This window comes from Engystomops pustulosus, chromosome 5 (genome assembly GCF_040894005.1).
Source record: "Engystomops pustulosus chromosome 5, aEngPut4.maternal, whole genome shotgun sequence".
Lineage (NCBI taxonomy): Eukaryota > Metazoa > Chordata > Amphibia > Anura > Leptodactylidae > Engystomops > Engystomops pustulosus.
Window position 1 is genome coordinate 176,096,334 of NC_092415.1, and position 15,793 is coordinate 176,112,126.

Consider the following 15,793-nt stretch of genomic DNA (forward strand, 5'->3'; position numbering starts at 1 on the left):
ACCTTAATGAGATAATTATCTATATACCATATATTAACTTATGTATATACCCTCTCACCTGGATTATCACCAGTGAATGCAACAACACTGCAATGCGGACTAAATCCATAGCGCTGGACATGGTATGAAGACACGTTCCCCTACAAGAAGGATAAGATCACTTTTTTACAACTGCTTTATTATCCCCCAAATAGTCGTCTTATTATTTCTTATTTACTGCTATAGATCCATGTGTCTCCATGCTTACAGGCTATAAACTACACCAGAAATCCTAGGGTGCTGTACTGCCTCCTATCTGTTACTTACTTCCCGTTATCCTACCAAATATACATTATCAAGAAGTATGGGATCATGCGAGGGATGGTTTGCTTGTAGCCTGTTACCATATTTTTTCTTGTTTTTGTCTATCAACCAATATGCCTCATGGTAACACAAACACAAAGTCATACTTGCCCACTCTCCTAGAACACCTGGGGGGTCTTCTAAAAAAAGGGAGACCCCCTAGCAGTCTCCAAAGAAGGGGCAGAACTCCCGAGTCTGGGTCATTGCTCCTGCTTGTGTCTCACTTTAAGAGTTTTCTACAAAAAATTCAGCCGGGTAGGGCTTAACTTGCTGATCAGTGGGGGTCTCAGTGCTCCCTCGTCGCTCCATCAGATTAATGGAGCAGGCGGCCACACGTGACCGTTCTGCTCCATTAATCTCTATGGAGCTGACAGAGATCGGTGATCAGCTCCATAGAGATTAATGGAGCAGAATGGTCATGCGCGGCTGTCTGCTACATAACTCTGACGGAGCGATGAAGGGTCCGAGCACTGAGATCCCCACTGATCAGCAATATCCCGTGGATAGGGCCTAACTTTTCTTTGTGGGAGTCATCATGTGCACAGTACACGAAACATTACCAGTTAATGTCTGACAGGGTGTACAGATAGTTGCTACTGGAAGTGGAGGGAGTCTCATGAGAGGTGAGTATTTTATTTCATATATTTTTGTTACACAGAATCTTGGAACACCCATTTAAATCGATAAAAGTTGTAATTCCTTAGAGACTGTAAGCTCTTGCGAGCAGGGCCCTCACTCCTATTGTTCCATATGACTGTTTGTACTGTGTTTTATTTATATATGTCCCCTATGATTTGTAATAGCAGTTTCTTCTAGACTCCCATAGAGCCTAATAGCTTAAGGAAGATAAGTTTCAGTTCCACCTGAGCACTAGACAGACTCACCAGCACTGAAGAGGAAGGGACTACAGAGCCCAGTTTCTCTTTGAGGCCAGGAGCACAGGCATTAAGGCACGTCTCATCCCATGTTTTTTTATGGATGTCCAGTAAATTCATTCCAGATCCTGAAAAGGTTTTTAACATTATTATTACCACTTCGATCACTGTTACTCTTTCACAGTACCAGTCTACCACAGTATAATCTACAATTGCTAGACAATCCCCAGCATGTACAAAATATTTTGTGTCTACATTCATTATAAGACCATTGTAATGCACGCCATCCATCTTTGAGTCTTTAACTACCGATAGCTTTTGCATTGGTGAAGGGCAACCCAAAAATGGCAATTTTATCGTTGTGTATTCCTCTTGAGTAAGTTTGTGTTTGGATCTGCATTGCAGGTGTCTTGATTGCAGGTTAGGAACATAAATGCCAGGAAAAATAAGCTTGCTACCCTATTGATAGGGTCTGTATGGTGTCACTGGGGTCTGTCATGTGACATATCAAGCACTGCCAATCGTTATCGTGGTCCCACAAAACAATAAAAAATAAGCAATGCGTGTGAGAACAGTGATACAATATGGGAGAGAAGAGAATAACTTACCGTCACTGTAATCTATAGGTGCATAGTCCCCAATGAAGAGTGAAGCTGCAAAACTGCTGACCAAGGAAATTCTCTGGGGAAAAATAAAAAGCCACGTCCAAGGGTATTTATGCATTAAAAAGGTGAAATCACACAAAAAAGAGCACTGTGCTCACATTTCCATATTCTCCTGTGGATTGGGATTTTAAAAACCTCATTCGCTTGTATTGCACCATACATTGTGGTGGATTTGCTGTGGACCCCTAAACGGATTGAGGCAGGTCACCATTGTTTAGTAAAAGCAGGGGCATAACTTGAAGGGGTGCATAGGGTGAGGTCGCAACTGGGCCCAAGAGGTTTAGGGGGCCCATAAATTGTCACTTTCCGTATGGAAAAATTAGCAACATAAACCATACATTATAACTGAGCCCAGGGCCCATCACATACAAGTTACTTCACTGAATAAAATAACGTTTTTTATTCCAATATACTGATAAGAAAGTTAAGGGGCATTCCAGGAATCAGCATAATTCATATACAAACCAGTCAGTAAAATAGAAGCTAACCTGTAATTAGTTGTTATTTAAAATTTTCCTTCCCTTCGTAGAAAAATGCTTTGGACATACACTGTAATGAGGAATTAAAATGTTACTGTCCCTTTAATCAGTCCGTTGATTTCCTCCGCGCGGACAGAAGACAGAGGACAGAAGAAGGCGGTTGGTCACATGTCTACATCACATGTCCTTTACCTGCCTGGGCAGGTCATGTGATCACCACTAGGTTTGGCTGTAGTTGGTTGGTTGCAGTGCATCTAGCATGACCAGTGTTGTGGTGATGTGGTGATGGGGTATTCCGGGAATATGAACGTCTGACACAAAAACCCATGATGATATAAATAAATGAATACAACAATACTCAATGTCATTAGTCACAAAATGGAGCTTCAATAATTTGATTTTCTGATTTACTAAATTTATGGCCTCTCTAAAGTAGGTGGAGTTATCATTAAGATGGCCGCCACTGTAAACTACAAGTTCCATGATCCTTTAGTTCTCAGTAACTCCTCCTCCCTCTTATGCTCTGCTCCCAGTAATGATATAACAGACTTTCTTGCTCTGTTACCATAGTAATAATTTGCAACTGCCATCACCACAACACTGACCATACTGGATGAACTGCAACCAACCAACTACAGCCAAACTTAGTGGTGATCACATGACCTGCCCAGGCAGGTGCAGGACATGTGATGTGGACGTGTGACCAGCCGCCTTCTTCTGTCCTGTGCATGCTCTGCAATGGACCGCGCGGAGGAAATCTACGCACTGATTAAAGGGCCAGTAGCATTTTAATTCTCCATCATAGTGTATGTCACCAGCATTTTCTGCTAAGGGGAGCAAAATTTTTAACAACAACTAATTACACATTAGCTTATATTTTGAGTACCCATTTGTATATGAATTATGCTGATTCCTGGGATACCCCTTTAAACATCATTACTATGGTAACAGAGCAAGAAAGTCTATTAGATCATCACTGGGAGCAGAGCATAAGAGGGAGGAGCTGTTACTGAGAACTAAAGGATCACGGGACTTGTAGTTTCCAGTCGTGGCCATCTTGGTGATAACCCTGCCTACCTTAGAGAGGCCATAAAATTTTGTGAATCATAAAATCAAACTATTTAAGCTCCATTTTGTGACTAATGGCATTGAGTTTTGTTGTATTCATTTATTTATCGCATCATGGGTTTTTGTATCAGACGTTCATATTCCTGGAATTCCCGGAATAAAACATTTACCTTTATTTTCAACATTTCAAAAGACACAGGACCTTTGAACAGATCTGGGGTCCCTAGGTAGACTCTCCTGGTCGCCATATATACATCTGCAGTGGAACCTGTTTCCTTCTCTACCTTAACTGGAGCAAAAACATCCAGGCTCTGAGCCGCGTCTGTTGTCATAACCCTCTGTGTGTACTGAATTTGTACTTCTAAGTGATTTTTTTCTCCTAGTGACCCCACACTGTGTATATTTATTGTATACTTTGTGCATTCTATTGTACAACTCTTGGTGGTGGGGGGGGGGGGGGGATAGGCTGTACTTGATGATGCTGTTAAAACTGTAAAATGTTCAATAAAAAGATTTGGTAAAAAAAAAAAAAAGATGGAGGATCATCTCTGATCTGGAGTAACCTTGGTGAACCACACGAGTCTCCAACAATAGACAAGTCCTGTATTTTGGAGTTTTGGGACGTTCTCTTTTGGACTGTAGCTCCTCTGCATTGGGATATAGGTGTAAACTTTTCATTTTACTTGTTTTTTAAAATAAATTTTAGGCCTCATGCACACAAACTTATACTAGCCTGGACGAGTATACAGTCGGGTGAAGGAAGGAGGATGATGCAAATTATGTGGCCATATCAACAGCCCCCATATGTTCCTGTGCATGAGGCCTTACAGAATCTATAGTTCTGGCCACTGTAAATTAAAACAAAATGCAAATCCCCTGGCAATCAAAAGCCCAACAAGGTTATTCCTTTTGGAACGGAGGAGCTAACAGCCACAAGAAGAACAATCATTGCACTTAAAGGACATCTACCACCAGGATGAAGGATTGTAAACCAAGCACACTGACATACTGGTGTGTGCCCCTCTGGCAGAATCTGCTCTTCTCTTAACTTCTGATGCCCTTGTTTTTACAAAAATGATGCATGATTCAAATGAGCCTGAGGGGTTCCAGGCGCCATAAAAGTTAATTGAACCCAGGCTCCTCAGGTTCATTTGCATAATTTTTAAAGCCTTTTTTCTTTGTAAAAACATGGGCAAAAGAAGCTAGAAGAAGAGCGGATCCTGCCATATAGGGGCACACACCTGTATGTCAGTGTGCTTGGTTCACAAACCTTCACACTAGTGGTAGATGTCCTTGATATGGTTTGTGTAATGAAAAGTCATACAATTTTCCAATTAACTTTCTCTACATTGTTCACTCCACGTTGCTAAAAATCGGTCCATGTTCACACTGGGTGCATGGATCATTAGAGTAATCAGAGCCGTGCACCTGTGTGACATCACATGACCAGGGGGCTGTTTTTTATCCACAAGAAGTAAACAATGAAACTCCCTGTAGATTAACAGAGATCTAGAAAACTGTGTGGAATAAGGCCCCTTCCACACTAGCGAGTGTGATGCGATGAACTCGCATCACACTCGCAACGCAAGCTGCCGGGAACGCACGGCCCGAACGCTGCACCGCGGGAGTGAACTCAGCATGTCAGTTCACTCCCGCGGTGCAGCGTTCGGGCCGTGCGTTCCCGGCAGCTTGCGTTGCGAGTGTGATGCGAGTTCATCGCATCACACTCGCTAGTGTGGAAGGGGCCTAAATATAGAAAGTATATTGAAACATTGTAGAACTTTTCATTATACAAATAAAAACAATTATTTGTTGAAAGTGGATGTAGCTCCCTGTAACAGAGGAGCATTGAACTTTGGGCATTTGGGGATACTTGAATATTTCCTCTATGCAAACTCAGCACTTCTTACTTTATTTTACATAACTTGCACTAATCTATAATGTTTTGTTATAGACATTGGGGGAGATTTTTCAATCTGTCTACAACAGAATTCTGTCATAGTTTGCACTAAAAACTGTCTGCCCCACATTTATAAAGGGTTTTAGACATTATCTGGCTCTCCTACGATTAGCTCGACAGAAAGGGCGTGGTCTGTGAAAAGGGGGCGTGACCGCACAACAAAAAGGTTGGTGCGCCAAAAATACTTTTGACACAATAGAATTTGTGTATTTCTCTGGAAAATAATAGGAGGTGCAGAGTACGACTAGTCTCACCCAGCACCAGACACTTATATGAATATGGTGCAGAATAAGACTTTCATTAATCTGCCATATGAATGGCATAAAAATGTACCTGTGTGAAGATAATTTCTCATAAATGTAGTGATATGGACCCTTAGCAACAATACTGTGTCTTGGATATGGCCACCTCTGCTGGAGGGATTGCACAAAGAAACAAAATGTTTTGTATATGTAATGTCCGGGAGTTACTGCATGACCCACAACCATCCTGCGGTAATGATTGCTGAATCCGTGTGGTCAGGCAGGACTTAATAGTGCATGTCTGGCCACTGCTGTCAAAATGTGAGGTGGTCGTATCCAAGGACAACATGGCTACATTTATGAGAAATTATCTTCACACGGGAACATTTTATTTCAAAACATCCCATTGAAGACATTTTTACGTATGGCAAATGAATTAAATTAAAAGTGAATGCCCAGATGGGAATACCCCTTTAACCTTAAGAATGACTGGTGGTGTCTGGAAAGTTGTTTACACTTTAGAACCCTGCCGCCACAGAATATTATGGAGGCTCAATGTAAGTCTATGGGAAAATGCTTTATCATTGTTTTTGTGCTAAAATGTAACCACTCCTCCCCTGGTAGAAAGTATATAAAGATAATAGCCCCAGTCCTTAGTGTCTTTCAGTTAGGGAACAGAGCTTGGAGAAGAAGACTGCCAGCCAACCAAAGCAACCAGAAAAGGAAGCGGAGACGGGGATACTCTGCCATAGTCCCTGGGATCCTAGCCTTTGTCCAGGGTACCAGATTTCTGAGAAAGTGAGGGACAGCTGGTCCAGGCCTTTCCTCAGCATTAACCCTTATTATGCCAGGGAGGAGATTGAAGAAGTGAGCCAAATGAGTTGCTTGCATTGCTTTGTACCTCAATTTCTACAGTAAAGAAGGAAATGCACTACAGACCCTGACTCTCTGGACTTATTTCCCATTGGGGTGCATCACACCTTACCATCTTCCAGAGAGCAGCAACACGTGAGGATACCTCAGCAGTGCCCGGCGGACCCAGCATAGTGTTGAGACCACCACTAAACAGAGCACTGCATGGACAAACCCTTTAAACCCTAACCCTCTCTTATCATTGGTTCAATATTTCAATATTCTTTCTCTACCTCCCATTTTATGGTTTCTTTTAATCTGTCTACCCATTCAAAAGATATGGCTCCATAAATTTCCCTGTGAATTAGATTTTGCAACCAAATTGAAAAAATTGTTTAGGGGCACAATCAATTGAACTACGTTGCTTAACATTTGCTTGGTGAAGTAGCCCTTTGACCCATCATCAAGTTGCACCTTTGCCCTAGAACTACTTAACTAAAGTGTCCCTCTAGTTTACCTTATGAACTCCATTCTGGAGTGTTTCTTGGGCAACTTTTTCCAAAGTCACCAAAGACACCAACAACGTAGAGGTGTCATGTTTTGTAGAATATGTGCAGTTTTCACAAAAAAGGCTTCTATGCAACAAAAAAAGGCACCTAAAACATGTCTGATCATAAATCTGCCCTTCATTTTTACTAAATGCTGTCTTAAAGCAGATCAAGTATTACACCTAGCATCATTTACCACTTGCCAAGTCAATCAAAGCGCTCCTGTGTACTATATCCATACAGTGGGGAGAACAGCATGAAGTCATATTTACTTAAAGGGATGTTTTATGAACATGGCTGCACATGCAAACAATCACCCGCAGCTAAATGTGAACAGACTTGAGAAATCTAGCCCAATGTAAAAGCATCTTTTTGTAAATCCCCTCAACTACATATATTCACACATTTTTGGACTAGTATCATATACTGTACTGGAAGGGTTAATTTTGTTCTAAAGGTAGAGTCAGCGCTGTTACAGTGTAATGTTATTCAGTGACTTGCAGGAATGGGTTAAAATGGAAATAAAGGTCAACTCACCTCACATTGGGAATATTCTTTAGGTTTCTGTTTATAAACTTTTGCAATTTGGTTTCCTGTAAAGCGCTTAAAAAAAGAAATAAAAAAGTATTAACACTGAAACAGTGCAAAATTAGCCCCACCATATGAAGAAATTAAAGGGAACCTACCACCACGGATATAGCTATAAAAGGTAGATTGGGTGGTAGGTGGATCTATCCTCAAGTCCCCACAATTTTTTTATAACTTTTATTTACCTAATATGTAAATTTTCTAAAGACGTGGGACGTGGAGTAGCCAGAGCTGAGGCCCCAGTAGCCTCTTCAATCCTCCCACCAGAAATCTTCGGCGTGCGGCTACTTGTAGCTGGGCCCCTTGGTCTGCGAGACCTGCCGTTTGCGCATGCGCAGAACAGCAGGCCCGCGGCTGCGCAGCCCCGGCTTCATAGCAGTGACCACGCAGCTGCAGGCCTGCTGTTCTACCACCCCATTTACCTTTATAGGTAGATCCATGGTGGTAGGTTCCCTTTAATTATGTATATTCCTAAATATATATTTGTTAAGAAAGACTTTGACCAATTCCTTGTAAGGAATCATAGCTGCCAGTCCACTGATTCCAGTGCAGTAGGAATTTTTTCTTCTCTAGCCACTACAGTTTCTGTTGTTTCTGTACGCTATGTACATTCTGCTCAGCTCCTCCTGCTCTATAACATGCTGCTTACGGATAGGACACTATGTACAATCTGCTCAGTTCCTCCTGCTCTATAACTTGTTGCCTGTAGATAGGACACTATGTACAATCTCCACAGCTCCTCCTACTCTATAACATGCTGCCTGCTGATGGGGCACTATGTACAATCTGCTCAGTTCCTCTTGCTCTATAACATGCTGCCTGCTGATGGGACACTCTGTTCAGCTCCTCTTGACCTATAACATGCTGCAGCAGATAGAACACTATGTATAATCTGCTCAGCTCCTCCTGCTGTATGGAATCCGATTGGCTTTAACTTTCAAAACCTAATCCTACTCTAGAAGAATACAAATTTATTACCCTCTTTGACCCCTTCACACAGGACTCAACTTATCAAAGGGATTCATGACCCACTACAGCATCTAACAAATGTAATCCTGAGATAGTGGGATAGAGCCATTAATTAGGAGGCAATAAAACATTCACACTGCCCATGTTATCTAAATAAGGATCCTCTGTCTCAACTTTGTTATGGTCTTTTTTGCATCACCTTTCTGTTCATTGTATATAAAATCCTTGTTAATTCAGAACGCCTGTTATACCATGCCTGATTAATCTTATTGGGCCTGCACGCTTGCTAGTAACATCTTGTATCCCAATTAGCCATTAAAAAGTATCACAATCTCAAGAAGGTGACTTTATTTAACCTATCAAAAAGAGAATCTTGGAGCAAGTAACTCTCCTTATATGACCACTAGGTGGCAGTCTGCACATCTAGAAGAATGCGGAATTCTGTTAACTTCCAAGAACTATGTAATCCTATTTTAACTATAAAATTCATATTCCTTATGGAAAGTATTTTTATCAAAAGCTCTTTTGGTCTATGTTTTCTATCTATAAAAATATATATATGTTACGGAAAATAGTATTTATCAAAAATATAATTAGCAAGAGAATTAAAGGGCATTTACCACCAAGGACTGTATGCAAATAAGGTGTTAATGGAGCCTAGAAACCTCAGGCTCATTTGCCTACAGTCTTTTATACTGGTGATAGATGTCCTTTAAAAGGACCCCGAGTCCACTGACATACTATCCCCCCACCACCCACCCCCACCCTCCATTGGCAGGATCTGGTCTTCTTTAAGCTTCTTATGCCCTTGTATTTAAGAAAAAAGGCCTTAAAATTATGCAAATGACCCCGAGGGGCACAAGGCTTCATCAACACCTATGGAGAGCTATTGTCTCATTTGCATGATTTTAAAAGCCTTTTTTTGTAAAAACCAGAGCATAAGAAGCTTAAAGGAAACGTACCACTTGAAGTGGCAGGTATAAGGGGGGAACTACTGAGCACCAGCTGAGGGTGAGCTGGTGCCGAAGCTTAGTTTTGTTAGTGTTTTAAACCGCAGCATCTGCGGTTCGGCGCAGGGAGGTACGCGCTCGGCGCACCATGCGCGCGACCGTGCCCACGTCTCTCATTCACTTCCTATGTAGCCGCGTGCACGGTCGCACACATGGTGCGCCGATCGCGTACCTCCCTGCGCCGAAGCAGCTTCGGCCATAAAGTTTAAAAAGTGTTTTAAACCGCGATGCTGCGGTTTAAAACACTAACAAAACTGAGCTCCGGCACCAGCTCACCCTGAGCTGGTGCTCGGTATGTCCTTCTTATACCTGCCACTTCAAGTGGTAGGTTTCCTTTAAAGAAGAGCAGATCCTGCCGGCATGTCAGTGTGTTTGGTTTACAATGAAAACTACCAAAGGCAAGTGGTGGATTTCCTTTAACAGGAAACAAAACACGAAACATTTTATAATTTTGAAAGTTGACATCACTAGTCATTTTTAATCATCTAAACTGATGTGACATCACAAGTGCAGTGCGGCTAAAGAGGCCACTCCCTCACATCACAATGACGCTCTGATTAATGTCATTGAGTTAGTACTAACCTCATATGCTCGAGATCCAGTTATATTGGCCAGTACTTGGGCCCCTCCAATTGATTTTTCAAGATGGTGGCATTCAGCACGTGTGCTGGAATCCATCCAGATAGGGCTGTCGCTTATGGAGAAACACGTCTAAAAATATATATATACGTAATATAGAATATATAGAATATAATAAATGTAACATAATTTAAAAAAATTAAAAAGTCATACAAATAACATGTAACGTGCAGTACGAGGACTTACCTGCAGTGCAATGTGCAGGGGCTGCTCGGCAGGCAAATGATTTAATACCTCCCTGGAAGCAGTTCTCCAATACACGCTCCCATGTTGCTGCAATGAGATACATAAATAGGAAAAACCACTGAATACTGAATGTTTACATAAGTTGATTGATGTGAAAGATCAATGTATAATCTACAACATTCATCGGACATTGGTTGATTTTGTATTTAGCATACCGATGATGAATTCTAAAGGTCCACCCACAATTATCCTACCTATAGAGTACATCCACATAATCAGTGTAGCATGATATAACTATAAACCACTTCATGTGAGATCAACCTGAAAAGAAACTTAATTCTCAACATTATACAATACGACACAACTTTATTGATCCCTTTATTGATAGAGTACGAAACAAATTACCCCCAGGGGATCAATAAAGTCTCTGCCCAGCTCAAATTTGATATATAGTGTTTGCCCTTTGACTTCCACTGCCTGGATCAATAGGAGTGTGATATACAATAGTCATATATATATAAAGAGTGGAAATCACTGTGTAAAATAGAAAACTTACTGTTACTGCAGTATGTCTGTATGCATATGTGTATGTCTTCCATTTCTGCTTTCTCTTTCCCCCTACCCTCTTCATAAACTTCGGCTGATGCTTTTTTTCATTAAATATGGATATGGGCAGTGAATTAAGCAAAAAAAAAAAGTTTCCTTCATTCACGTGAACTACTGATTTACACATAGATTTACTATATAGAACACAACCAGCGTTAGATGCACTTTCCGCTTTCATTTCTCTCATTGCTTTACAAGATTTTCTGTTCCTTTGCATATCATTGCTTTCCACTGGATGCAGTCCCCACATTTACCTGACCTGTTCCTGACAAGGCTTTGATTTTGGAAAAGTTGAACCCAGAAGCCTTCATCCTATCCAGGATACAATCCAGAGCCTTTGCAGAACCAAAAAAAAAAGAACAGTGTGATCAGACAGGATATAGTGATTTCTCCAGTCTCGTATTTTCGTGCCGTATGAGGCTACATTCACATGACTGTATGGGGACGTATATACAGCCGCCGTATATATGCCATGCAGCGCTCACCTCCTCCCCCGGGTGCCGACTTGTGCCCCCCGCACTACGGTACACCGGATACATCGTCGTGTGAATGTAGCCTGTATATATATGATATTTTTCATCCATATGCAGCACGTATTTAACCCGTATTTATACGTCCCCAAGGGCATACGGGACTGAAATACGGAAGAGAATAGAACATGCTCTATATTTTTTAATGGCTCTTTTACGGTACGGTATAAACAATGGTAATGTAAATGGTTAGACGTATTGTCCATTGAAATGAATGTGGCCGTATAGGATTTTATATAGGCCAACTTATAGGAGATATAAACTTGGATACAATTTAACTAGCAAACCAAGCATCAGCCACCGTCACAAGTCTGGCATTATTAAAGGGTTTGGACACTATTACCAAACTTTACTAAGGTAGGTATAAGAATCTAATAAGCTTCCACATTTTTTTTGGGAGTCATGTATCTTCCTGTAACCTCCTGTGACCTGCTGGCTTCTGGCAGATGGAGGGGGCTGTGCACTAATCACTGTATACATGACCCCTCCATCATAACTACACCCATATTAGTGATAGAGGGGACATGCCAAGGACATCCACTCATTACATTCAACCACTGAAATGGGTGTGGTTATCAAGGAGGGGACGTGAAGACAGTGATTAGTGCATGTCCCCCTCCATCTGCCGCAAGCCAGCAAGACACAGGACATCACAAGGGGAATCCTGGAGGCTGGGGAGGGACCCGCATGTCCTGGCATCTGCCATTAAACTTTACCAAGGTATGATACGGAAGACCCTATTAGGGTCTTATACGTTTTGGGCCGATTGTCCAGGTTGACACTGTCACCATATGGGAGCATGTTTTCTGTAAGGGAGAGAACCTATCAGTATTCAATGCTTCCTGTGTTTAGGACCGCACAATACTGATAATTAGAGATGAGCGAGCACTAAATGCTCGAGTGCTCGTTATTCGAGACAAACTTTTCCTGATGCTCGAGTGCTCGTCTCGAATAACGAGCCCCATTGAAGTCAATGGGAGACTCGAGCATTTTTCAAAGGGACCATGGTTCGGGAATAAAATGTGTTAATTAATTGAAAAAGAATGTCTTCTGATAAGTTAGCAGATGTATGCAAACATCTGCAATCTATTCTTCACTGTTCCGCGTGTATATTATCTCCCGACAAGTTAGCAGATGTGAAGAACAGTGAAGATTAGAATAAAAACAGTGAACACAGTGAACACAGGATCATTTAAGTGAAAAACACAGTGAAGAATAGATTGCAGATGTTCGGCACATCTGCTTACTTGTCCGGAGATACGCTGTCCCGGGATCCGCTGCTCTTCTTCCACTGAAGTCTCCCCGATGTCTCCGTGCCGCTGCCCGATGTCACCGTGCCCCTATGTCACCGTGCCCCTATGTCTCCGTGCCGCTCCCCGGTGTCTCCGTGCCGCTCCCCGGTGTCTCCGTGCCGCTCCCCGGTGTCTCCGTGCCGCTCCCCGGTGTCTCCGTGCCGCTCCCCGGTGTCTCCGTGCCGCTCCCCGGTGTCTCCGTGCCGCTCCCCGGTGTCTCCGTGCCGCTCCCCGGTGTCTCCGTGCTGCTCACCGTGTTCTTCAATCTGTTCTTCACACACATATATTGTTCTTCACATACTATTTTGTTCGCACCGTTCCGCGCGTATCTTCCGACAAGTAAGCAGATGTGCCGAACATCTGTAATCTATTCTTCACTGTGTTCTTTACTGTGTTTTTCACTTAAATGATCCTGTGTTCACAGTGTTCACTGTTTTTATTCCATTCTTCATTGTTCTTCACTGTGTTTTTTTAATTAAATGCTCGATCTCGAGCAGGGGAAATACTCGTCCGAGCAACGAGCCGTTTCGAGTACCTTAATACTCGAACGAGCATCAAGCTCGGACGAGTATACTCGCTCATCTCTACTGATAATACATTCATTGGAAGGCAAAATAATTAGAAAAAGTTAAACGTTACATTCCTTCACCAAACAGTAGAAAAAAATGTCTTACTTTCAGCCACATCAAAACTGGAGATGTTACTGTCAACTTATCTTCATGGACATGAACACCACCTTGTGTCCTGCAAATAATAAGGCATTTAGTTATACAGTGGATGCATGCAAAAATAAGTGTGAATACGGAAGCAATTTTACATTATGGGGGCACATGAAATTTTGGGGTGAGAACGCAGGGGTACAGTAATGCTCTACGATGTCTTGGACGTCCCCCAGTTCCCTCTGACCGCACCACAAACCCCTTGTAAATCAAGTGCCTGAGCCTTGTAACTCAAGCTCTGGCCCAGGTGCTCAAGAGTAAGATGTATGTACCTGGTGATGTCACAGCACTCTAGTGCATCCTTTAATTACTAGGTGCAAGTACATCATTGGCTAAGGGACATGGGGGGCCATGCAATGCAGTGGTGGGGCTGACCTAGAGGATGTGGAGAACTTGACATCTGGAGAACTTGACAATTTCTTTGGCTTTGATTTCAAGAAAAAAAAATCCGTAGTTCAGGCCATCACTAATACAAAAATCGTGGCCCATAAAATACCTTGTAGAAGACCTGACACCAGTATTTTACGCCTCAGACCAGTAATACCTGTTGGTAGAGGGTTAATTATCTGCCACTGAGGCACTGTAGCTTAATTATAGTCGTTCTTATGATATGCAAATGAATAGACATGAGTAGTCAACTTCTGAAGAGAAGAGTCATATTTTCTCCAGGCTGGCACTGAACCACGCCCCCTTCTTTTGACTGACAGCTCAGTGTCTCTTCAAATCTCAGCCTGAGCAGACAGGAAGTCCTCTGCCTGTTCTTACCAGAATGCTGTCCCTCTCACTAAGTGATATATTTAGCAGTGGGTAGGGCCAAGTGTCTGTGAGCGGAGCCAGACATTAGTGGGCGGGGCAACACAGACAAAGGCATAAAAAGTTTAGGTAACTATTTTACTGGCGGGAGGAGGCAGAGGCGCTGAGACATCTGCGCTGTACTTTCAAACAAATGCGCAGTGGGGGTGAGTAAGGTTGATTGTGTATGTCCTTGATGACAGGTTCCCTTTAAATGGGCAACAGTTACATTAATTAAATGCAATAGTAAAGTTCTTAAAATTACCCAAAAATAACCCCTGTAGTTTTGTTTTGAAGCCTCACTCACCCAAATTCAGGGAGATCTTTATCAAATTGGACATTGTCCTCGTAGACAACATGCAGTTGTTCATTGACAGCAATAACCTTTAACTGCAGAATAAAAACACAAATGGTTTATTAATAGCCACATACCTGATATTCCTAACAGCATATAGCATTCAGTTATGAGCAAATATGCATCTCGTTTCATTTCACAATTAAGATCTTATTGTTTGCAGGTTCTTAATCCATGTTGACATAGTAATGACATTGAAGAAAGATTCATTGCACAATTATTTTTATCAAGTAGAATACTACTTTTTCCTGGTCGTAACAAAGAAGAAGAGGAGAACAACAATAACTTTGGGGACAGAATGGGGAACATTTACTTACCCGGTCCAGTCACGATCCAGCAGCGCGTTCTACGCCGCTGATTTGGGTCTGCCGGGATTCACTAAGGTCCGTGTGCCCGATATCCAGCAGGTGTCGCTGCTGCGCCGAGGTCCGCCGGAGTTCACCTGCTTCTTCCCGGTGCATGTAAGTGCTGATCTTGCGACACAAATTCTTTTTTAAATTCCGCTGTTTTTCCGAATCTGTCGGGTTGTCCGACGGCCACGCCCCCCGATTTCTGTTGCGTGAAAGCTGGCGCCAAATTCTGATCGCATGCCCCAAAATCCCGGGGAAATTCAGGGCAAATCGGAAATCATCGGGAAAGCCGACGAAAGTGCGCAATCCGGACCCTTAGTAAATGAGCCCCAATGTTTTTTAATTAACGATACTATGCAATTAATAGCACCATACAGTGCACATAGAATATACTGCAATACACAGAAGTAAAAAATAATGGCGCAATTATAAGTTATGGAACATGTACAATACAGAACCACAACCTGCCCGAACCATAGCGTTAGTTGGCTCAATCAGATTTTAGGTCCAGTTAATACCCGTGTCTGGAATACTGAAGCTGAATGGAAGATCTTCTGTCCACTTTCCATTCCCCATAGAATTCCATGTATTTGAAGTTGACTTGAGGAGGTTGAACCAAGTTTGCAAGTTATTCCCTATCAATAGGTTGGGGGATAACATAGTGATTGCTATCCCCACCGATCAGAAGAACAGGACCCTCAGCAATCCGAGAATGGTGATCCTGTA

The 15,793-nt window shown here is 42.3% G+C and overlaps 1 protein-coding gene across 10 annotated transcripts in view; it reads right to left on the reverse strand.

Annotated features, from left to right (window-relative positions):
• The window catches only part of XYLB (xylulokinase), a 147,907-nt gene that overhangs the window by 81,311 nt on the left and 50,803 nt on the right, over positions 1 to 15,793 (reverse strand). For 8 of the 10 annotated variants that reach the window (XR_011855924.1, XR_011855923.1, XM_072153889.1 and 5 more), the window contains 10 exons: positions 14,670 to 14,752; positions 13,526 to 13,595; positions 11,284 to 11,364; positions 10,980 to 11,069; positions 10,424 to 10,510; positions 10,181 to 10,309; positions 7,569 to 7,634; positions 1,826 to 1,898; positions 1,227 to 1,345; positions 59 to 140 (listed from right to left, as the gene is read on the reverse strand). Coding sequence is in view for 8 of the 10 variants with exons in the window: in XM_072153889.1 (XP_072009990.1) it covers positions 59 to 140; positions 1,227 to 1,345; positions 1,826 to 1,898; positions 7,569 to 7,634; positions 10,181 to 10,309; positions 10,424 to 10,510; positions 10,980 to 11,069; positions 11,284 to 11,364; positions 13,526 to 13,595; positions 14,670 to 14,752 (880 nt within the window). In the remaining 2 variants the exon portion in view is untranslated. The remainder of the gene's footprint in view (positions 1 to 58; positions 141 to 1,226; positions 1,346 to 1,825; positions 1,899 to 7,568; positions 7,635 to 10,180; positions 10,310 to 10,423; positions 10,511 to 10,979; positions 11,070 to 11,283; positions 11,365 to 13,525; positions 13,596 to 14,669; positions 14,753 to 15,793) is intronic. The other 2 variants (XM_072153892.1, XM_072153893.1) reach the window with 1 other exon arrangement.